Raw genomic sequence first — 24,399 nt, forward strand, 5'->3', positions numbered from 1 at the left:
AAGGAGTTGTTGCATAGAACTAGTTCAACCCTTGACCAAACCTTGTGGGTTCATTGTCCTCCATTATCCCCTAACATTACTATTATGTCTCACAAAGGCTTCATTGGCACCATTTTGGCCATGTTGCTTCAACTTTCAGCTTCCTTGAGACTTATTAAACTGATTGGTAAACACGGGCAATCTAAAGGCCCAGAATATGTTTTTTTAAAGTAAAAAATGATTCAATTTGGTGTATCCATGAGAATATGTTAAAAGAAATTAATATTATGGATAACACATTATTTGCAACAAATGACAAGAAAATGCTGCAGCGTGTCAGAATCACAATGACACAAACAAAACAATTACCATTTTCTTACCAAATTTAGACCTCCATTCATTTTCAGAGTATTTCAGTTGTCCATTCACATTTCTTCTGTTGCGTTATGAGTTTAACAGTCAGATTAGATGCTTTGTGACACTTCAAATTATCTTAAACTATATATTGCTGAAATGATTCAATATTTCCTTTCTATAAATATAAAGGGTGGAAGGATAGTTTATCAGTACTAAACATTATGCAGAGAAATTATGTACACATCGCAAAACATTGCAAAAATCTTGGGAGTTACCTAGAATCTCTAAATAAAGTCAGCCATTTGGAAGATTCCTGTGGAACGTTTGTCTTGTAAGGCATCTTTTTTTGTTTTAAGTCATTTGAAGAGGAAAGATCAGAATCATCCAGATGAGAAGGTTCATCGCAATCTAAGAGGGATGCATCATCTCCTCGTTGTTCATCAGAGGTAAATCTAGGAACACTTGAACAAACACCTAAATCTGATGCATCTGAAGAGGCTTCTTTCAGATAAGTTGCAGCTGCATGCCAATCTCTTTTTGATTGTGTAATAGACGGATCCTTAACAACATTTCCATTCAATCGCCATTCATTTTCCTTCATCTTTGTACCTAAATCTAAAATTGAAGACGACTCCAATTTGTGTAATGTTGCTTTCTTCTTAAGTTGCTGTTCTCGATTTTGCATTCTTTGTGTCTTAAGGCCCAGAATTTTTGCAGTTTCTTTAGCACCTCCCCATTTCTCCAAAGCACGTGCTATATGGTAGTGACCTGTGTAAAACATCTCTCATTTTCTGTCTTTTGCTTTGTCTTATATATTGTGGCTCTACCCTAGTGGCAGGCTATTTTCAGCTGTATTAGAGCTGTCCCTAAAACCCTAAACCCTTTCAAATCCCAAAAGTTGCACTACTTTACTACATGATTGCAGAATGTAAGGGACGAACATACAATTTTCTAGTCTCCACTGGTACCAGCTAAGCTATGTTTGTCTGCTCTATCAAACACACACACTTAAAAGGTATTGTATTAATTGCATTACAAAGTTCACTGCCATGTACTGATCATTTAAATATTTCTGTTATAACTGAACTTGAATGCCGATAAGAAAAAATCCAAGATACTGTATTTCATGGAAATACCTAGTTTCTCTATCGATAGACGGCTTGGCAATACATTAGGGTCTCCTCCAAGCTCCTTTTGAACAGCTATGATCTACACAATCAACAAAACCTCTCGTAAACTGAAAGTAATTCCTTTATATTAAAAGTAAGTTCTTTCATTGGCAGTTACCTCATTTCGCAAATTTTGCACATCATCCCAGTAGCCATCAGGCTTCCTTTCTTTATATGCCAGTGACAGTTTCATTCTCAATGCAACAGTTCGGAAACCACCCATGGCAGTTACAGCTTTCTCTAGGTCACTACGGCCATGCTGACGCATATGCCTTCTTAATGGCATAACACCTTCAGTCCCATAAGCTGCAATGAAACTTCTGATTTCCTTTTCCAAGGATCCAAAATCAGTCACCAATCTTTTATCATGTATACGCTTCTTCCTCGGTTTTGATCGGGCAGCCTTTGATTTTCCACCATTCAGACAATCCACAGTATTGTGAATTATCTCTGGTTTAGTAGGTACAATACTGTCTTTGACACCTTCTGTTTGTTGAGTATCATCCACTGTATCAAAGTCAAGCGTAGCCTCACCTAGACATATACCAGAAGAATTCTCAACAGTTGTTAAATTCTCTGCTCTGTCACGTATAGCGCACAGATTTGAAGGAAGATCTTCATATATGACCTGTTCTCAAAAACAATTGTACAGAAGCATGTTGAATCCAATACAGGTTGAACTGGTATTAATATTGAAAATTTGAAGTTCAATGATATAGTGGAAAACCTGGAATTAAGATGTTTACCTCCTCAACTATTGATTCAGAGAGAACACAATCTTTGCGAATTCTCATATCAACTGTGTACTTCAATACTGTGTGTCGACTCCCAAACTGATTGAGCACCCAATTCCCTTCAAATGATTCAAAATCTCCTTCTACTTGGTTGAAAACAATCTCATGTTGTGGTCGTTCCAACAAATCAAGGACAACTCGAGCATGAAGTATCACATACAAAAGACATTTGCAGCCCTCCTGAGTGGACAAAAGCCCAACATAAAGGTCACAAGTCCGAGACGCCACTACATGCGTTATAAGATAAAGTCCTCTTGTCAATTATGTTGAATTGCCTCTATAAGGATCTTTGTTTTAGAAAAATACAAAGACAAAGTAAAGCTTGGGAAATCCAATTAAGTGTCACTCTCAATTTACATCCATCTAGGAAGAACAGGATGTAATTCCCAAAGAGGGCTTTGACTTTTAACATAGTTGAGATTCAAGATATCAAAGAAGCGAGGTATTTACACCGCAGGTCAGACCTCAGGCCCATTGAAATTAGCCAAATCAATGATAAAAGGGCATCTGTAACTTTTGAAAAATGAATATTTTCCCATCAAATGTAAAAGAATAAAAGATCATTGATAAACATTCTTCACTTATTAGACATTTCTAATTCTATCATCCTCCATATAGAACCAACCAAATACAGGTCGTTTACCCCAAAACTTATATTTAGGCATGATCAAGTTCCAGAATGATTAAATAAATGAAAGCATAAATATATTAGGGCTGATGACAAACCTAATCCATTAACCCACACAACGTAAGATGTTTGGTTTAGCTCTCTAATATTCTCTACGCTTCCCATATTAAGTGGGAAGTTGTAGATGGTGTTAATTGGTTTGTGAGAATGAAATCCATGTATATTTGTAGAATTGATTATGTTCTGGAAATTCAAGCCTTATCATCGAGATGTAGAAAAACCTCAGTCAAGATAGACTTGAAAAACACACAAATTATTAATTCGGTAAAGGAGACACCTGAAGAATCCTCACGCTTTCTTTGTCTCGAGAAAGCACCACACTTTTGGTTAGATTGGGAATGAACCTAACAAGAAAAGATAATATTAAATAAGAACATTTGCATGCAATTATCTCAATGAAAGGTCATACATGCACTTCATGGGATGTATGCACAAAGACACACATAACATGGACAGAGTCATTCGAGATGACTACAAGTTGAATTACTAACAATGGTGCTATCTATGGGATGGTGAAGCACCTTATACTGTATTCTTCCTCATTTACAGATAAAAGGTGCAGGGCTCAAGTCATGATTCTTTAGAGTATGGTATGCCATTGGAAGAATAGGTCTTATATTTTGACCAGATTATCTATATCATTTTACTTGCACCGGCATTATAATCTACCTAATGGTCTTTTCCACTTGAATGTAGCACAATTGACAGAGCATTCGATCTAAACCACATTGATAGCAGTAAATGTCATTAAAAATTACTCTGGAAGATCTTCATATGCAGTGAGGACAGCCCACACATCTTTTGAAGGGGCCTTGACTGTGACAGTTGCAACAACTTGTCTATGAACAACACCATTTTCCTGCACTACCCTCAAAAACAAGTGAATAAAATGGTCAACAACATTATGAAGTTCAACAATTATATGGAATATAAAAAAATATAACAGTATTCAACTTACAAGTAGGTTATCCAAGCGTCTGAAATGTATCTCATCAATAAAGCGTTGTTGATTTAGCTGGCAAGTTCGTCCAAAGCCACTCCAAAAGTAAGGTGCACCCAAATTGATAATGTCATTAGATTTTTTGGATGAAAAACCAATAACCCTACCATCATCCATCTTCATTTTCGTGATTGCGAAAGAATTTCTTTTGTTGATGTGATCATTTTCTGGTGATGATGTAGATACAGAGCAGTTTTCAGCTGATTCTTCATTTGAAGCTTTCAACCTCCTAAGAACACCTACCGCTTTACTGTCACCTTCAGCTTCTATTTCTGCACGCTTTGCTATTGCAGATAGATTTTTTGGTAGATCTTCTTTGATAACGTTTTCCACAAAAGTCGCAGGAAAGAAAAGCTTTGGTACAACATTGACTTCATAGTGCAACATGGTTGTTCCAGGCCTGAAAAAATTAATATGTAATTCTAAGCGACATATTTTCCAGAATTTATGAGCTTTAAATCAAGATGTTATCATTTATGACAACCATGGAAGCATAATTATATTGCTAGAAATTATATACAACATGTCTATAATATGCATAAAGTATGTTGATAAATCCTTAAAACGGGATGGTATTTCTGTTACATTAAATGATCACCAGAAAATGATAGAGAGGTACACAGGAGATGCGAAGACAGAGGAAAAATGGTCTTAACCACAATTGCTTTGATGAGTCTTGTACTCTGCTTTTGAGCTGGAAAGAGATACCATTGTTTGCTTACAACTCCAAAAGCATACTTCAGATCCAATCTCAACAATATAAAAAAATAGGCCTTTGTTATTCCAAATCAGTCTTAATTCTATATATTTGATTACCTTAGTGTCTTGACAGAATCTAACGCTGAAACTGATGGTAAATTTCAAGTATATAACCACCCGCAATATCTTAAACAATGACTCTCCTTTGGTCTTTCCTCTTTCCAAGAATACGAGGGATGAGGATGATCAATGTCCAACAAGAAAATACTCAATATTACAACTGCTTGCTCTAATTAAGGGCAGGGGTTTCTATTAGAGGATCAGGGATTTATCCCCCTATATTAACTGAACGAAAAATACATTTGAATTACCCTGTGAATTACCCTGCGATCTAGTTCTTAGGATATTACAAGAGTAATATATACAACCGCTGAGAAGACAATGTAATAATACCAACTAATGTTGTCAAACTCAATGAAAACACGAATGTGCCCTGGGATTAGGTACATTTAGTGGTGTCGTGAAGTATTTACTTCACGAACAGAAATTCTAATTAAAAAACAAATATTTGACTTGAAGATAGTTTGGCTCCATACGTGCAAAGATTTCAATCTCCAATGTGCGATACAAGCATTGGATATTGAATTTGTATTATACATCCACATTGAACCATTGTAAAGTCTATTGAAAGATCAATAGACAAAATTTGGAAGGTTTGCCATGGTACTTGGCATGCATGCGATCTGGCAGTATATGTGGCAGCAGGTAAATTACATGCAAAGAGTCTTTTAAGAGGTATATCTAGACTCTCAAGCCAATTTTAAGGGGGAAAGAAAAAGGTAAACCGATCAACGGGTTCAAGAAGAGCTTAAGACTCTATTATTGTAAGTTGTATTTGAGGATTTGAATATTTAGGGTTAGGTTTTCACTACTCTACTTATATCACCTGAACAATCTCTTGATTTTTCAACACTACCTATCTATCCATTTCTTGAATTCTATTATCTCTCTATCTCTCTTTCTCACTCCCAATTCCTCTCAATCTATCTATTTCATTTTCTTTCTTGCTCTCTGTATATCTCCTCATTCATAACTGGTTCCAACACACTGATCACTAATTTTGTTAATTATTAAACGCGGTAGAAAAATCCAAAAGTTGTCAAAATGCTGCACCTTGGACCAGTTCGCAGGTACCATTTTCCATGATAACGCTTGAAGTCTCCGTCTACCATAGAGAAGTGAAGTTCACTACCAGTCTCCTGCAACCATGATCAGGAATAACCAAAAAACAACTAATTAATTCTGGGGAAAATATACTCAACATACCCCTTATGTAGAGACCAATATCAACAATACACCTCATTTTATGCAGAACATACATGATTATATCAGCCTCCTCTAAAATTTATCAGGGAAAATATAATCAACATACCCCTTATGTATAGGGCAATATCAACAATACACCTCGTATTTTCAACAATATCATATCTACTCTTGGTCATAAAGTTAAGTTTCTCTTAAAAATCAGCACCTAATGAACTTGGGTTTCTCGTCTATATTGGTTCCTAATAACTTATAAGCATCCTCAATTAAAATAATAGGCATCCTAATTGCAATAAACTTCTTACTAAATTGCATGGTTGGATCAAAATATAAATTAAAATATTCAGCATGTTATTGAGAATAATAAGCATCCAAATTTATATTTCCTACTCTGATCACAATATTAAAAAATAATAAGCATGTTATTCAAAATATTGGGCATTCAAATTAAGATACCATCATATGACCCGACAACACATAAGAATATCCCATATGATATTAAAAATATCTTAGTTAGACTATTAAGAACCCTCAGTAAAAAAGGGGAATTTATCTTTAGTAGGCACTGAATTTAAGAAGAAATGAATGTAATGGCTATATTTTTGACCAAGAATAGCCATTGCCAATATTGAAAATATGGCAGGTATTGTTGATATTACCCTAGACATGAAGAGTATGTTTGACACGTTTCCCTATCTACAAAGGTAGGGTCACAAGAACTGAGAAATAAAAAATAAACATTACCATGTCAGGATACTCTTTTAAATCCAATATCACATGAGCTTCAATATTCCAATACATAGTTCGCTGTACTCCTTGTTGTAGCAACCATATGTGCCCAGGATATGGACAAGGGATCTTCTGACTACAGCAACAAATGAAACAAGATACTCAAGATCAGATCATTGTAAAAAGAAAGCAAACCATGGTTTTATTGTAACATGAGTATGTCTGTAACTACAGCAGCATATGAAACAAGATACTCAGGATCTGATCATTGTAAAATGAACGCAAACCATGGATTTATCATCACATGACTGCATCTATAATATGGACAAGGGGTATTCTAACTATGACAAAAAATGAAACAAGATACTCTGGATCCGAGGATCGTAAAAAGAAAGCACCCACTATGACTTTATCATAACATGAATGTGTCAATAATATGGACAAATGACACAAGATACTCAGGGTCCGAGCATTGTAAAACAAAAGAAAAACATGAATTTGTCATCACATGAGTGGATTTATAGCATGGACAAGGGGTTTCTACAGCAAATGAAACAATATATGCAAAAGAAAGTGAACCATGCCTTTATCATAGCATGAGTACATTTGCATAGTTCTACTCAATCTCTCTTTCCCATCCCCTGAAAAAAAACAAGTGTATTGCATTTATCATAACATGAGTACATCTGTATAGTTCTACTGAACCTCTCTTCCCCTAAACCCTGAAAAAAACAAGTGTATTACATGCACAACCACTTCTGAGCTACGCATGTTCTGCCTCACCAACAGAAGTAGGAATCCGATCCTCTGTAGGAATAAATATACAATTGTTCTTAGTTTAATCACTAGCAGATTTGCTCAGTTACGAGATAACTTATTTGCAAAAGATAGATTTTTAGTTCTATTAGATTGATTTTGACATAAAGGATAGGAAGAATTCTCAGAAAAAAAGTTAATTTGGATCAATCAAATTGAACAATTTTGACCTCTATTACATATCAATATGTCTTTATTTCTTTCTCTTATCTGTAGAGTCCAAATATTATCTCAGTGCGAAGAAGAAAGCATAATAGTCGTCATTTTAGTTTGCCATGTGTCAATAAAGGAATAAAAAATGGGATCAAAAGAGGGCATTTGAATGCAGTATCGCTTGTACACAACACTAATGAGATAAAGACTGTTGTAGAAGTGGAGACTCTGACTGAAAAACAGCCCAATATTGTGAGTAAAGAAGAACTTCAAATATTCAAAGCATGTGTCCTCCATAGCAACCTCGTCCAGATTCAATAATAAGGGAGCTTCTAATAGAAAACAGCTCAAACATAGTAAACAATAAGGAACTTGATGGTAAGAAACATATATTTTCCTCCATTGCAAGCTCATCCAACAGCAATTGTTCTTATTGCGAAAGGAAAAAAAACTTCTAGATGGAAAAACAAGCCTTCAACAAAACTGAGAAAAAAAAATGCAAGTGATAACAAGAACAGCTTAACTATTTGCCAGGTTTGGGGAAAAAAATATTAGAAATATATCTTAAAAAGTTAAAAAAGAAACAAGCATTTTTTTATTTTTGTAGAAATAAGCGACGAGAAAGAAATTTTCTGTGTGATACCGATGGCTTACCTATAGACCAAGTTAGGGATGAAATCGCTGAGCTTCTCATAATCAGTCAAGACTTTCCAGACTGTATGCGGAGGTGCTTCTATCAAAATGCTCGCTATAACAAGGCGCTCCCTCCAAGAAATGGTTTCCACACGGCATTCTGCAACAACATGTTCACATGTTCCTCTTTCTCTTCTTCTTCTTCTTCTTCTTCTTTTTGTTATGCCACAGCCAGAAGTGAAGATTTCTTCACCACTGCCATCATCATCAAACGAGTCATCATCGTTTTCTCCTTCTTCTTGGCCATGGGCGTGATCTTGACCTCTTCCGTTTTCTTCAAGAACGTCTTCTTCTTCATGTTTTGTCTGTCCTTTATCCCCTTCTTCTTCTTCTTCTTTTTCTGCAATGAATTCCTCTTCTCTTTCTTCACTATGGATGAATTCGTCTTCTCCTTCTCCTGCTTTCTCTCCTCCTCCTTTACTTTTGGCAAGGATAGACTTTTGATTAAATAACGTTCCGCGATGATAAGGAGGAAGGTTTGGAGTATTGTAGAAGGATTTGCTGCACAATAGAGGGAAGAGAATCGAGCTCCGCGGGTGGTTCTGTGGATATCGAAATCGATGGGAATGAGGAAGAAAGGAAGCGCAGGAGAGGTGAAGGAGAGATGCCATGGATGGGGAATCATCCTTCTCTGCCTCTTCTCACACAGAAGCCATGGCTTCTTGCACGCATAGCTTGATCGATTCTGCTTCTGCTTCTGCTTCTGCTTCTGTTGCAGCTGTTCCTTATCCATCCGAGGATTCAAAAGTTTGGGAAATTTATGAAAGTAGACCTCTGATTTCTCAAATACTACATAAAAAAGTTTGTGTGGAATTGATGACAGGTTCGGTTCGGTTTGAGAGGGTCAAAACCGAACCGTTAAAAAAATTTCAAACCTGAACCGAACCGAACCACGAAACCGTTAAAACCGCAATTTCGTGGTTCTGTTTTGGTTTTAAATTTAAAATATTTCATTATTTAAAAATTTAAAGATTTTTCTAAGGTCTGCGAATAAGGCTGAAAATGAAAAGATTATTTAAAAGCTATTTTTTAGAATTTTAAAAATAATAATAAACCGTTTAAATGCAGTTTCTAATTGTTAAAACCGAACCGAACCGTCCAAACCGTTAAGCCATGGTTGTCGACAATTAATAGACCTCTTATTCACACATTAATAAAAAAAAGCTTGGGGAATTTATGAAAGTAAACCTCTGATTTCTTAAATATTACAGAAAAAAGTTTGGCGAATTTATGAAAGCAGACCTCTGATTCTCACATATTACAAAAAATAGTTTGTGTGGAAACTATGAAAGCAAACCTTTGATTCTCACACATTACAAAAAAAAAGTTTGGTGAATTTATGAAAGTAGACCTCTAATTCTCACATAATACAAGAAAAAGTTTGGAGAATTTATGAGAGTTATAGGGAATTCTCACATTTTTTTTTTCCAAAAAAACCACTACTTCGCATTAGTTAGCAAATAGAATACAACAAAGTTTATCCAAATCCACAATGGGATCAACATATACAACTTGGAGAAACAACTCCAAAACTATTAACCAAAAACAACAAAAAAAAACTCAACGGATCCTTGACTCAAGCAAAATTGAATTAAACCCTATTTTACCCCGACTCTACAACTCCCTGACACACGTTTGTGTCAACTATACATACATAATTACAACCCATGTACAATATTGGGAGCCATTGGTGGAAACAGGCACCTAGGTGCTTGACAATTCCACTTAGGCCTCAATGAAGATTTGACTAGCATGGGAGAGCTACTCCATTTCAGCAAGAACTTTGACCTTGCCCTTTCTGCTTCTTCCGAATCCCCTTGAATCGAATCATACCGACTGAGCAACCAAGCCACAAGATCAAACCAGATATTTAACATCATCTCCCCGCATGAGATCTTTTGCTGCTGAAAAACCACCTTACAACGCCTGATCCAGATGTGCCAGGCCGTCAAACAGACCACCATAAGCCAAATCTCCTCAAAAATTTCAGAATTTGTGCTTGGTCTCACCCCATCACATTGGAACACGCTACCGCCCTACACTATAAATCCATGTCCTTGTGGGTTTAACCGTTCACCCCAGCTTTACCCTTTTAAGGACAACCCTTGTATTGAGTGCCACACAATGTTCCCTTTCACACCACAAGCTGCCACGATTTGAAGGCTTCTACTCCAAATGCTAATCGCCTCTGTACAATTCCAAAAACAGTGAGAGATTGATTCCAAAGCCTGTCCACATAACTTATAGCTAGCCTCGAGAGCTCAACCACTCGCCTACAGGTACCGCTGTCGTGCCTTTCGGCTCCGGATCGTTGCGTGAGTCGGGTGGGAACCGCCGAGGTTTTGGACTAGGAGAAAGAAAAATACAAATAAGGCTAGTAAAGAATAGGTATAAAGAGTTATAAGATAAGAATCTCGTGAATCCCACGAGTTTAGTATATTTAGTCAATATTTAGGTAGTAAGAGAGAATTATTTTAGCAAATTCGTGAATCCCACGAATATTTTAGATTGATTGATCATTATAGAAAAATAATCAACAAAAACTACAATGTGCTCCCCATCCTTATATAGTGATGGGAGAGACTAAGCATAGCTACATGCTTTTTTTCTAATATGTTCATGCACACTAAATGTGCATGTGATGCTTTTCTAATCCTTGCTTTTATTTGCTAAATATAGTGCTCATGCACGCTAGATGTGCATGAGTCACTTTTTAGTTGCTTGCGTTTTTTCTATAAAATATTCACACGCTCTAAAAATGCACGATTTACCTTTTAATAAAGGTAGGCACAAATAAAGGACTTATAGTTATTAAATCTATTTGTAGAATACTAAAGATAAGGTAGCATAATGGTAAAGTTGAGGTTCGGTTATGTGGAGGTATAGGGTTTGAATCTTGCCCTATGCACGTGATAAATATTTTGATATTCTTATTTTATTTATTTATATGTAATTAAATCGGTTATATTATTTTTACTTTTTCACGTAGTGTACGAAATACACTACGACACTCGCCCCCTCCGAACCTGCACATCCTCCGGTATGTGTCGAAGTTGCCGGTGATTGTTAGTCTCGTCCGTCCGTTCTCCGCATGGTTGGTTTCGTCACCGGTCATTTTTTGTTGCCGGCCCCGTTCGGTCTCCGGTTTTTGGTTGCCGACTCCGCCCGGTTTCCGGTTCAGTTCAGTTGCCAGCTCTGTCCGGTCTCCGGTTACCGGCCCTCGTAATTCTTCGTTACTTGTTGTACCCTTCGTTTCTCTTGCTATGTCAGCTTTGTCTCTCCATTTTGAGCACATCCATTCTTTCCACCCGAACCATTGTTGCCATCCAATCCACCATAGTCTTCGTTCACTCTTTGCTTTGCCATGAGTGGTTGTCATGGTCCCTTGTGGTCCTCTTGAGCATCTCGGTGTGTTGTCTCTCTCCACTCTACGCTTGTCTTTCGTAGGTTCTACCCACGCGTCGATGTCGATCTCTGAATATGCGCTCGCTGTTAGGTCCTTGTGCGGCTTTAATGCATGCTTTATTCCTCGATGTTGCGCATGCGTCGTATTAGGCCGTAGCGCATGCTTCGTATTCCATCGTAGTGCATGCGTTGTATTACCCCGTAGTGCATGCTTCTTTTTGCACCGTAGCGCGTGCTTCTTTTTGCGCTGTAGCGTGTGCTTCTTTTGGTGTCGTAGCGCGTGCTCCGTATTACATGCTTCTCCCATCGTAGACCCGACCTTCGCGTTGTCGTGCTTTTGTTTACATCGGAATTTCAGACAGATCATCTTCCATCCGAACCGGCTTCCGACTTTACCTTCCTTACTGCCACCTCCCGTCTCTCCGGTCTCACGTTGGTTCTCTGACACAACCGCCGAAGTCTCTAGAATTAGTGGGTAGGAATCCTCGGTATTATCATCCTCCGTTGTTTCACCCATAGCCATATTCTCGGCTATCTCTCCGTCATACGCATCGGCTTCGACCTTTGTTTTCTCTCCGCCACCTTCCGTCTCTTCGGTCTCACGTTGCCTTTCGAACGCAACCGCCGGAGTCTCTGGAATCAGGGGTGGGGAAGTCTCGATATGGCCATCCATCGTTGATTTGTCCATAGCCACCTTCGATTCGATGTCATCTTTCGTGGTGACCTCCTCAATCAAGTCCTCCTTGCTCTCTTTCACTGCATCAATTATGCTTACCCCTTTTTCACCCGATGTTTCGGACACTTGTATTCTGAAACCTTCTTCCGTTCTTGAAGTGGTGTTCGCCACTCTCAAGTCATCGACCTTATCCTTGGTCGTCGTTCTTTCGCAAGAAAAGAGGGTAGCTTGTTTTACACCCTCTTCCGTCGCACCATCATGTTGTATTTCGGCCTTCATATCGGCTCCATCGTTTGTCTTCAATCGACCATCCTTCATCGGCCATGTCGTTGACAAGATTCTCATCTTCCTCTCATCATGTCTCCGGCATACCCTTTGGACTTCGGCCCAATCTTCGATAAGACCATTCGCACCGTCATCGTCTTCGAGTTCGATCCCGATGTCCATCCTTTCTTTTCGATCGATCGATTTTACGAACATTAGGACTTTATCCTCCCCCACCAATCGTTGTTCCCGCTCCGAGAGTCGAGCAAGACGATGCTCGAACTCTAGGAATGCTTGTGTTGCACTTTGGTGGGTCTTCTCCGATGCCACCCATTCATCAAACTCGCATCGATCTCGTCCCTTCGATCTCTCGTAGTCATATGCCTCTTGTAAAGCTTCTTCAAAGGACCCTGTCATGAACAGTACTGAGACAGAGAAGGAATTAGTACTAAACGAAGGATTAGTACTATGAGAGGTGTGGAACTTCTTCGAGAGAAGGAAGAAGTGAGCGAGACAGAGAGAAAGAGAGAGAGAGAGAGAGAGAGTGAGAGTGATGATAAGAAAGATATTTATTATATGAAGAGAATATACAACGGTGGCTAAAAGGCTTAAGACTGGCGTTGAACCAATTTGGTTCAACATAATGCCTAGTGCCCTCTTTTATAGTGTTTTCAGGAGTAATCCTGAAGCTTCTAGAATGTTCCAGAGAAATCTGGAATATACACTAATTTCCTATAATAAAATGTAAATGAAAATAATATCCTACGTATTACAATAGATGGTCTAATGGTCAAGAGCTCGACCCATATAACCTAAGGTCATGGGTTCGAGTCATGCCATATCATGACACTATCCCCCCTTTAAAACGACGAGTGTCACGGGTCGTCTTTGATTGAGGACCCGGTTTGTGTGGATATTGACGATGGAAGTCTTCAAGAAGAGCACGAGCATTGGTTACATTCTCGTTAAAACGACGAGTGTCACGGGTCGTCTTTGATTGAGGACCCGGTTTGTGTGGATATTGACGATGGAAGTCTTCAAGAAGAGCACGAGCATTGGTTACATTCTCGATCGGTTCCCAAGTACGTTCGCTGGGACTATAGCCTAGCCAATCGACTAGATAGTAGAGCTTGTTGCGAACAATCTTGGAATCAAGAATGGCGGCAACCTCGTACTCCGGCCCATCTTCAAGCTCGATTGGGGGTGGAGGTTGGATAAGACGTTCTGGGATGGTGCTCTCGTGGTAGGGTTCGAAGAGAGAACTATGAAACACCGGATGTATCCGAAGTTGAGGAGGTAGATCGAGACGAAAAGCAACATCATTAATCTTTCCAATAATACGGAAAGGACCTAATCGCCGATAATCCAACTTCTCACATGGGCGAGTAGTCTTGATGTGTCGTCGTAGCAACCACACCCGATCTCCAATATTAAAACTAGATGGAAGTCGATGACCTAATCGCCGATAATCCAACTTCTCACATGGGCGAGTAGTCTTGATGTGTCGTCGTAGCAACCACACCCGATCTCCAATAATCGTGGGATTCACGAAAATAATATAATCTATACTTGTGGGATTCACAAGTTTCTTATATCTTTCTTTCAATCTAAATACATATTCTTATCTAAATATTGATTAATCGAATACAATACACTCGTGGGATTCACGAAATTTCTATCTCTCTTTCTAATAATCTATTCATTACTAGCCTCATCTCATATTCTTCTTTCTCCTAGTCCAAAACCTCAGTGGTTCCCACCTGACTCACGCAACGATCCGGCGCCGAAAGGCACGACACCGCCTTGTGGCTAAGAAGCCACCACCAAGCCTTAATTTTTTCTAGCATATCCAATGCCCATAGTCTCCTCGAAAACAACTTTAAATCGTCGTCTGAAATGCCTTTATCCTTCCAGCTGTTGCGAATCATTCTAGCATCCACGATTTTGGAGCCAACGATTCTTCTTCCTAGCTTGGTATTGTATTCAAAAAACTTTTTCAAGTTTTTTGTTCCTGGTGTCTACCACCAAACCTCCAATGGGTCCCACTCCAAATCATATAAGGGCTTATTATCGTAAAGCCATATTTTACAATCATGATCCAGTGTCTTAGGGTTTGGGTTCAATTGCCACCACTTACCCTCCAACATTGTCACCCGCACTGCCATCCACCTACCATCATCTGTCAAAGAACTTCGGTTACCCCACAAACGATCCTCGCTAGTTGAGCACCTACCACAGATAAGTTGTGCGTCGCCCTCACCTACAAACCAGCCCGACCAAACTGTCTCTTCCGCAGTCAACTTATCCAATCCATCAACAACCCCATCTATCAGTTGGGTTACCTTCGCTAGTCTTCCAGTAATCCTACAATTAACAATCTGACCTGTCCGCCTCTTCATGCTGAAAACCTCCCAATCGTGTACCGACCGAATCTTGTACCCTAGCATCTTCCCCCAAGGCAAGTACTTTTGTTGTCCAAGCATCTTACCATCTTCACTTCTAATCCTAGGGTTCCAAAACAATGGTTGTCGTAGCTGTTCATCCAGTGTTTTCGGTTGCATTAAGACTAACCCTTCTCTTAAACTTGACCATGCCTTCATTATGGCGTGAACCACTCTATCCTCCATGCTAGCCGATTCTTTCAACTTTAGAGCTGGGCTGAACAACCACCATGTATTTGCCTGCCAAGGACCACCATTCCTGGGACACCAAAGGTAAACTCTATTCCTAAGGAGCACCTTCCACAATTCTGGTCCGGGTTGCAAATTTCGCACTAAAAGCTTACCAAGTAGAGCCTTACTTTGGTGAACCGGATCCACCAGTCCAAGTCCTCCCTCATTCTTTGTCTTAACTAAACAACCCCACGCCACTTTAGCTGATGCCTTTTCATTGTCTCTACCTGACCACAAGAAGCCTCTCACCATTGCCTTAATATTTTTTATGCAGGCTTTGTCTAACATCCAACATGCCAATGAATGCCACATGATGGCCAGCAAAATATGGTTCACCACCACAACCCTACTAGCAAGGGAGAGCTTTACTGATGCCCACAACCGAAGCTTTTTTCTAATTTTGTCTTTGACCTGCTCAAGTTGCTAATTTTTTGGTGTCTCAACTCCCACCAAAAAGCCCAAATACTTAACAGCCATGCCATTGGGGACCCATTGAAAATCAACGTTGGGACACCATAACGGTCGTGGGTTTGAACTTACCCAGAATCCTCTACTTTTGTTCCAGTTAATTTCCCCCCCCTGATGCATTGCAAAAACACTCAATCCGTCCTTTCACCTTCTGTAAATTAGTATCATTCCCTTGCAAGTAAAGCATAGTGTCGTCTGCATACTCAGAGTCCAGCAACTCCTTACTCGCATGTGGGATAGCTAAACCTCTTATTCCTGCATCTGATCTGTTCAAAAAGAAAGAGAATGCTTCTGTAATAAATAAAAAAAGATAGGGGGCCAGCGGGCACCCCTGTCTAACAGACCTATGTGATGGAATCGATGGGCCACGATGCCCTATCAATAACACCCTACTCGAACTTCCTTTGTAAAGGGCTAGCGCAGCTGATCGCCATTTTAAAGGTAGACCCAACCTTTCCATGACTCTATCTAAAAAAGGCCACTAAACTCTGTCATATGCCTTCTCAAAGTCAAGCATGAGACAGGCAATGTGCTGATTGGTTTTCTTTGCCAAGGCAATCGCCTCCCAAAATGTCAGCACATTATCAATTATGTATTTGTTTTCCATGAACCTTGTTTGTCCAACATGGATTAGTTCCTGCAGGTAGGGTTTTACCCTCTTGGCTAGTATATTAGCAAATATCTTATATATTGTGTTTAGTAGCGTGATTGATCTCCATTGCCTTGCATCAGTTGTTACACCATGGCAAAAAACTTTTTGAGGATGTGGAGGTGAGTAGAAACATAAGGCGTATGTGGGAAAGCAATTCGGTTGGATGTGGCGCACTTGATAAACTTCGAGGGAAGATTATCGAAACGTCAACCTATCTCCATAAGGCGACGAAAAGTAGAATTACGAGGTCTAAGGAGGAAGAAATGTGTTTAAGGAGATCAATAACGGCTGCCTAAAGGCTACTACAGAAATATCCCCGATGCCAATGGTCTAGGGCAGGCCTCGAGGTTGCCAAAGAAACGTTGCAATGCTTGATTGCATCCAGAAATACGATGTTATTTAGGAGTTCGGTTGCATGGTGGAGCAAAAATGGGGATAAGGTGAATAAACAATTTTTCATGCATAAACAACCTAGAACAAACTATAGCTACAATCCGAAGCTGGTTAAGGAAGATGGCTCTATCTCGGAGGATATTTCAAAGATCTTGGAGGCGGTCCCCTCACACTATCATGAGTTGCTTTCGAATAGTTACAATAGCCCTGAACAACCTACTATGATAGAATATGTGCTTGAGGGAATGCAACATAAAATTTCAGATGCGGCACAAGCTAATTTGGTGAGGCCTCTCTTGGAGGAGGAGGTGGTTGATGCTTTGGCAAGTATTTGTAGAACGTCCTGCCCAGGCTCCGATGGGTTATCAAGAGATTTTTTAGAAATTTTTTGGGACGTAATCAAGGCAGATTTGGTTGATGGGCTAAAGGAGGCATGGGATGTTGGGTACTTACCTAAGCAATTTCAAGAGGGGATGATATTTCTAATTCCTAAGGGAATTCTCACATATTACATTGTGTGTGAAGAAGATCATCAATACTATTTTCACGACATATCATAAAGAAAAATGGAACATTACATACGGTTTAGGGAGATGTCTAGCAGAGACGGAAAAATGATACATATAGATGATGAATAAATGGCTTCTTAAAGTATTCTTCATAGTCCACACATTCATCTATTCCTAAGATTTCGTATGTTCAAGACTTAGAGTGAAACCTTACTTTATTTTCCAATGATTTGTGATCAGACAAATCCAATAATTTTGCAAGGCCAATAATTGTTTAGGAGTAGTCATCTTTATGGCCAAATTTTTGTATGTATGCGTGATTATATGAAACCCATATGGTTATGGTGGGAAGTTGTTGTAAAGAGTTATGTATGCAGAAGCTTATGACCAAGACAATTAGCTCAGTTACAGTTAGGTAAAACACAGAGAAAACAAAAATACATTACGTGGGAGCGGGAGAGACCGAGAGATCAAAAGACAAAAGTCAATTCAAAATAGTGACACTATGTACATCAAAATGTGCTCTCTAAGCACTCTTTATACAAGTCTTTAAAGGACTGACAAAAATATTGACAGGTACTTCAATGCTCATAAATTAGCTACTGACATTGACTCCTAAAATATTCCTAATACTAAGACTAGGAATATAGGCCTTAACAACCCGTCAGCCTATCCTTAGGGATCCATCTATCGGTTTTTTCAGCTAACTCAACTGTCGGCTTTTTCAGTTGTTCGGCCTACCAACCTTTAGCCAATCCGGCTCATGTTGAGCTTGTCTCTCAATAGTTTGTCAATCTTATGTTATTGTTTTCCTTTTCTCATGGTTTAGATCATAAAACATCCATATCACTTTTTTTGTGTCAAATTAGCCAACAAGTTATAGAATGTTCAATCATGTGGGTATTAATTCAATGTCCATGATGTATTTTTGTCTATTGAGTTATATAGAATGCCAATGATCGAGTTCTGGGGCTACTTTTGGTTACTTGTGCCACACCGTAAACAACATGATATCATATACGAAAGGTGACATTCACCTATGCATTCAACTCTTCTCCTTATGTATGCTACATGGTCTCGATAAAGTTCTAATATTTGCAACTTATGTTAAGATCATTTATGTTGTCAAACAAGTGTAAATATTTCATGAAATATATAAGAGGTGGATCAATATTACTAAACAAACTATGCATGAGCAATGTTTTTTATGCAATTGTGTAGATTCACATTTATCATAATTGGTGCATCGTCACTACTATGATAATTTAAAATAAGTTCTTTTAGTATATTTGAAGCTGGAAACTTTCTTCATCTATAAGTTTGTCAAGTAATTTGAACTAAGCTAGCCATGCGATAAAATACATTGCATCTATTAATTTGTCCTACATTAAAAATGTAATTAAATCTATTGCATCTATTAATTTTATGTAGATTTGTTTATGCACATTTATTGACATCTTGGCCTTCTATACATGAATATATTTCCCCCATAGTTATTATAATGTTCAAGCCTAAATTCCTTGAAGAGTTCCACATATTAAGGGGTCGCATACATGCCACATCACTTGTGTTTGTTGCGCTACACGTACATGTTTTATGCATGAAACCGATGCCCACCGCGGTTTGTTCTTGTATTTGACAACAAATAGCATTGTTTCCATTCCATTCCAACATTTGTAACCGTAACAAACTATCAAACCTCGAATTACAATGATAACCACCAACGACACAAAGACATTGATAATACCCACAAAGAGAAAGCCACCAACAATAAAACCTCTTCCTCTTCCTTGTGTTTCACAACATTCAGCGATTGACTTCTCGATCTCGTTGGAAGCACCCCCACCAAACTAGAGTGACCCCCTTTTAATGACACCATCGAAAGTAATGATGCTTAGGGTCAAGAATACACAGACAAACAAAAGGAATATATCTACATATCTAATCTTAACCCACATCACCAATCTTTCTCTAGCTTCAATACCAATCAATTGGGGTCAATATCCTACCCACTTTCCACCAAAGAGACTTCGAGATGATAGTTGCTAAAATACATCCGGTGGTCTTTAATTTTCGGAAGGGATTGTTTATGCATTAAGTGTTCCATTCTTGATTGATTAGGCATGATGTTCGAAAAGCTCACTCTCATTGGGCTAAGAGAAAAACCCCGAACTTTCTTTCGAGGGACGATTACCTTTCGATTAATTAGCGAGTGATTAGGGAGTTTAAATAAGTGAGTGATTAATTAGTGAGCTTAACTACTGCAATGTGGTGCTAACTACTCTGTTCATATATCATTCATTCTGAGGGGAGAAGAGTTTATGGAAACAGGACATAGCTTCTCCCCTCTCTGTGGCTTCTCGACTCTGTCTCCTTGGCCTCCTGAGAGAAAACTTAATTTCGTTCCTTCATTCAGATATGGATTAACTGGCGATTACCTCCTCATCCCTTCCTCTGAAAGATCGTCAAGGATGACGAAAGAAGTAAGTAAAGAGTCTCTTCCTTTTCCTTGTATGTTGTTGCCTGAACAGATCAGAGCTCAGATTAGGGAGGAATCCCATATTTCCATTGAAGATTGTGTTCTGATGATCCAAAAATGCGTGAAAGACAAATGCGTACATCATGCTACAGGTTTGTATCTCTATTTCTGTATGAATGGATTGGAAAGCCATGATATCCTCGGAAACAAACTGATATCCATGTGGGTGGAAGTAGGAAGTATTGTAGATGCTGAGAGGTGTTTCTACAAGTCCGGATCAGTCTCTGACTCATTGTGTTGTTCGCTAGCTAATGCTTACCTGCGAATCGGGGACATGAAAAATGCATTTTTTCTGTATCACATGATGCAGGAAGATACTATGTATCAATTTCGTACCCTTATTGACTTATTAAAAGCTTGCTCTAAATTTAAAGATGTTGGAATAGGATATGAAATTCATGCTGAGATAATTGAGAAAGGTTTTATTGAAATCAATCCTTATCTTGGTAGTTCTTTGGTGGATATGTATGCCAAATGTGGTTTACTCTCGAAAGCACAGCAAGTGTTCAATTTGCTTCTTATTCGAGATGTTGTCCCATGGACGGCATTGATTTCTGGATATGTCCAGCATAATAATGGTATAGAAGCTCTGAATTGTTTTGAGCAGATGCAGTCTGAGGGTATCACTCCAAATGATGTCACATTTACATGGATCCTGAAAGCTTGTGCTGGAAGTGGAGCCATATTGGAAGGCATAGAGATACATAATGAGATTGTCAAGAAGGATTTGTTGAGAAATAATCAAATCCTTGGAAATGCACTGGTGGATATGTATGTGAAATGTGGAAACCTAGCAAAAGCACAGGAAGTGTTTGATGATCTTTTGGTTCGTGATGTCATCTCCTGGACTACTCTTATTTCAGGTTATGTCAAATATGAGCACCACAGTGAGAATGCACTTAACTGTTTCAAAAACATGCAACTTGAAGGCATTCAGCCAGATGCTTTCATATTTACATGCGTTCTGAAAGCTTGTAGTAACCTTAAGGCAATTGAACAAGGCAAAGAGATACATTTTGAAATTCTTGAAAAAGGGCTGCTGAAAGGAAACCTTTTTCTTGGCAATGCGCTGGTAGACATGTATGCCAAATGTGGGTTTCTAACAAAAGCAGTTGAGGTATTCCATTATCTTCCAGCTCATGATGTCGCCTCCTGGAATGCGTTGATTTGTGCATATGTACAACATGAGTGTGCCATGGAAGCACTTAGCTGTCTTGACGATATGCAGAAAGAAGGTATCTCACCAGATGTAATGACGTATGCTTGTGTTCTAAAAGGTTGTGGAATCATTGGTGCTATTGGTAGAGGTAATGAAATACACATTGAGATTTATAAAAAGGGTTTATTGAATACAGATCTTTTTCTTGCCAATGCATTAATTGATATGTATGCAAAATGTGGTGCGATTAGGAAATCTGAGGAGGTATTTGACAAGATAAGAATTCATGACATAGTCTCATGGAATATTCTAATTTCAGGATACGTGCAACATGAATGGAATGGAAAGGCATTGGCATGCTTTGAAAAAATGCAGCTTGAAGGGGTTTGTCCAGATGCTTTCTCATTCACGTGCAGCCTGAAAGCCTGTGGCAATATAGGAGCTACAAATGATGGAAGAAAGATACATAATGACATTGCAAAGAAGGGTTTGTTAGAAAGTAATATTGCTATTGGAAATGCATTGCTTGACATGTACGCAAAATGTGGTCTTCTCACAGAGGCACTGGAAATATTTAAAGAACTTCACATTCCTGATGTTGTCTCATGGACTGCGTTAATTTCAGGCTATGTCGATCACAAACTCTGTAAGGAAGCTTTAGATTGCTTTGACCAGATGAAACTAGAAGGCATTGCCCCAAATATCATTACATTTGCTTGCAGCTTGAGAGCATGTGGCAGCATTGGAGACATAGAAAAAGGTAGAGAAATGCATTCAGAGCTTGTTGGAAAAGGATTGCTTGAAGAGAATGATATTGTTTTGGACACCACATTGGTTGATATGTATTCCAAAATAGGTTTTTTATTAGAAGCAAAATATGTATTTGACACTCTTGGAGTCCAAGATGTTGTTGTGTGGACCGCTCTTATTGCAGGTTATGCTGCACACGAGCAAGAAGAGGAAGCACTAAGCCATTTCAACCAAATGCAACTTATGGGTCTTTCTCCATCTGAGTTCACATACGCTTGTATCTTAAAAGCATGTGGAAGCTTAGGAGCTGTAGACATGGGTAGAAAGATTCATTGTGATATTGAAATGAAAGCATTGTTAGATAATAATTTTGTTGTTGGAACTGCATTGATTGATATGTATTCTAAATGTGGTTTACTTAAGGAAGCACAGATTATATTTGATGAACTTCGAGTTCGAGATCCAATCACATGGAATTCTCTGATTACAGGATATTCTCAACTAGGAGAAACTGAAGTTGTCCTCAGTATGCTAGAAAGAATGAGAGCAGATGGTAATGAACCTGATGCAGTGACTTTCCTATGCATCATGAATTCATGTTGTCATGCAGGCCTAGTGAAGGAGGGTGAGATGTACTTTGGGGCAATGAGAAAATGTAATGGCGTTACTCCTACCCTGGAGCATTACACATGCATGGTTGATCTCTTTGGTCGAGCAGGTCAACTAGATAGAATGGCAACTATGATGGAGGAAACATCGTTGAACTCTAGTGTTGTGATGTGGCTGGCTGTCTTGGCTGCATGTAGGAGGTATGCTAACATCGAGATTGGAAGACAGGCCTTCGAACAAGTGACACAATTAGATAAGAAGGGAGCTTCTGCCTATATTTGTATGTACAATATATATGCTGATGCCGATATGTGAGAAGAAAAAGTAGTTGAAATGAACTAATGGGCCAAAGAACCAATTTGATGAAGCCACTACTCCTATTTAAGGCTGTGTATGTGTGTGCATATAATTGTAACAGAGTTGCCCATCACCAAATGCAATGTGAACATTGGCACCATTACACTTGACATGCAACTTTGATCAAGCCCTCATTCCTCTCAATTTTCAAGTCATATTTATCACAGAACCTTCTATTAGCTCTCAGTTGCAACATAACCTTCGAGAACACTGACAACAATATGACAATCCAATCCAAAGATGGCATCTGTTTTATTCCTCAGCTGCACTTGAGAGAATGGGTTCACATCATTAGTTTTCTTGGATGGCAAAGGAAACTTTCACACTTTGCGGTACGCATAATTCTACCTGGGTTTCTATTTCTGCTGGAGAGTATTTGGGAAGATTCAGTCAGAAATAAGGATCTCAAATGTATGGATTTGCAAATGGTAGTGCTAGAGCTACAACCAAGGGAATCGCCAATGTCATTTCGCCAATGGGGCTAACTTGATAAGGTCAACTCGTCAAAGAAGTCCCTTCAAAGATTTGCCACAAGAGTATGATGCATTTGTCATTAAGTCTTACATATCTACACATAATCTGACTTGGCCAATGTACAAGTTTCTCATCTTAAGAGGAAGAGCAGAAACTTCAATGAATGTTACATTGGAAACTCCAAAACATGCCTAATTAAGAAAAGTTGTGCAAAGAAAAGCATTGTATGATATGCATTGGTTGATATCTGTGCAATGATAACGTTCAAATATTAGATAAGGGCAGTGAGACACATGAGCTATTGCATGAAATGGGTTCTTAAGAACGGAGTTTTTTTGTCAGTAATGCAGTAGTCAATATGTGCATAAAATGTGGGATGTTAGAAAAGCTCATGAAGTATTTGATAACCTTCCATGTCATGATGTCATCTCATGAATACTCTCATTATAGGATACAATGATGATGATCATGAATATGATGATGATGCATTAATGTGCTTTGAAAAAATGCAACTTGAACTTGTATTGACTGATATCATTTCATTTTCTTGCATCTTAAAAGCAGGTGGAAACATTAGGGCCATATCTAAGGGCAGGGAAATATGTCATCATATTGCAACAACAGTGTTATTGAAAAAGCATCAAGACCTTGGAATCACAGTTATAAATATGTATATGTAATGTGAATTGCTTGGTAGTGCACAATAAGCGTTAGATAATCTTTCAATAAGAGCTGTTGTTACATGGACTACATTTATTGGTGTTGGTATGTTCAATATGATCACAATGGGAAAGCATTCGATCTCTTGACCGAATTAAGGTAGAGAGCATAACATTTGCTTGCGCCTTGAAAACCCGTGGCAGCATTGTAATTATTGAGAAAGGATATGAACACATGCTGGCCTTGTGAAAAAAGGTCCGTTGGACTCAGAACTGACACTTCTTAATGTATTTTTTGCCATGTATGCAAAATGTCGATTCCTATTGAATGCAGAGGAAGTCTTTGATAATGCTTCAGTTCATGATGTTGGTGTCATGAACCTTAACTATTTTTGGATATTCTTGAGTACAGA

General features: G+C 38.6%; 2 protein-coding genes across 2 annotated transcripts; one reads left to right on the forward strand and one right to left on the reverse strand.

Annotated features, from left to right (window-relative positions):
- Nucleotides 1-321: 321 nt before the first annotated feature.
- Nucleotides 322-9,091, reverse strand: LOC147860580 (uncharacterized). Its single transcript, XM_087324251.1, has 10 exons — nucleotides 8,362-9,091; nucleotides 6,754-6,874; nucleotides 5,860-5,945; nucleotides 3,946-4,387; nucleotides 3,746-3,846; nucleotides 3,265-3,331; nucleotides 2,252-2,479; nucleotides 1,624-2,133; nucleotides 1,473-1,545; nucleotides 322-1,104 (listed from the first exon to the last, which is right to left on the reverse strand). The coding sequence occupies exons 1-10, from the start codon at nucleotides 9,009-9,011 to the stop codon at nucleotides 608-610; spliced, it is 2,775 nt and encodes a 924-aa protein (XP_087180377.1). The 5' UTR covers nucleotides 9,012-9,091; the 3' UTR covers nucleotides 322-607.
- A 10,645-nt stretch (nucleotides 9,092-19,736) lies between these two features.
- Nucleotides 19,737-22,863, forward strand: LOC147860581 (pentatricopeptide repeat-containing protein At2g33680-like). The gene is made up of 2 exons (XM_087324551.1): nucleotides 19,737-21,285; nucleotides 21,457-22,863. Exons 1-2 carry the CDS (start codon nucleotides 19,761-19,763, stop codon nucleotides 22,809-22,811), a joined length of 2,880 nt encoding a protein of 959 aa, XP_087180677.1. The 5' UTR covers nucleotides 19,737-19,760; the 3' UTR covers nucleotides 22,812-22,863.
- The last annotated feature ends 1,536 nt before the right edge of the window (nucleotides 22,864-24,399 follow it).

Source organism: Azolla caroliniana, unplaced genomic scaffold, assembly GCF_043228905.1.
Source record: "Azolla caroliniana isolate FFs.n. ecotype wild unplaced genomic scaffold, voAzoCaro1.0.p SCAF_9, whole genome shotgun sequence".
Taxonomy (NCBI): domain Eukaryota; kingdom Viridiplantae; phylum Streptophyta; class Polypodiopsida; order Salviniales; family Salviniaceae; genus Azolla; species Azolla caroliniana.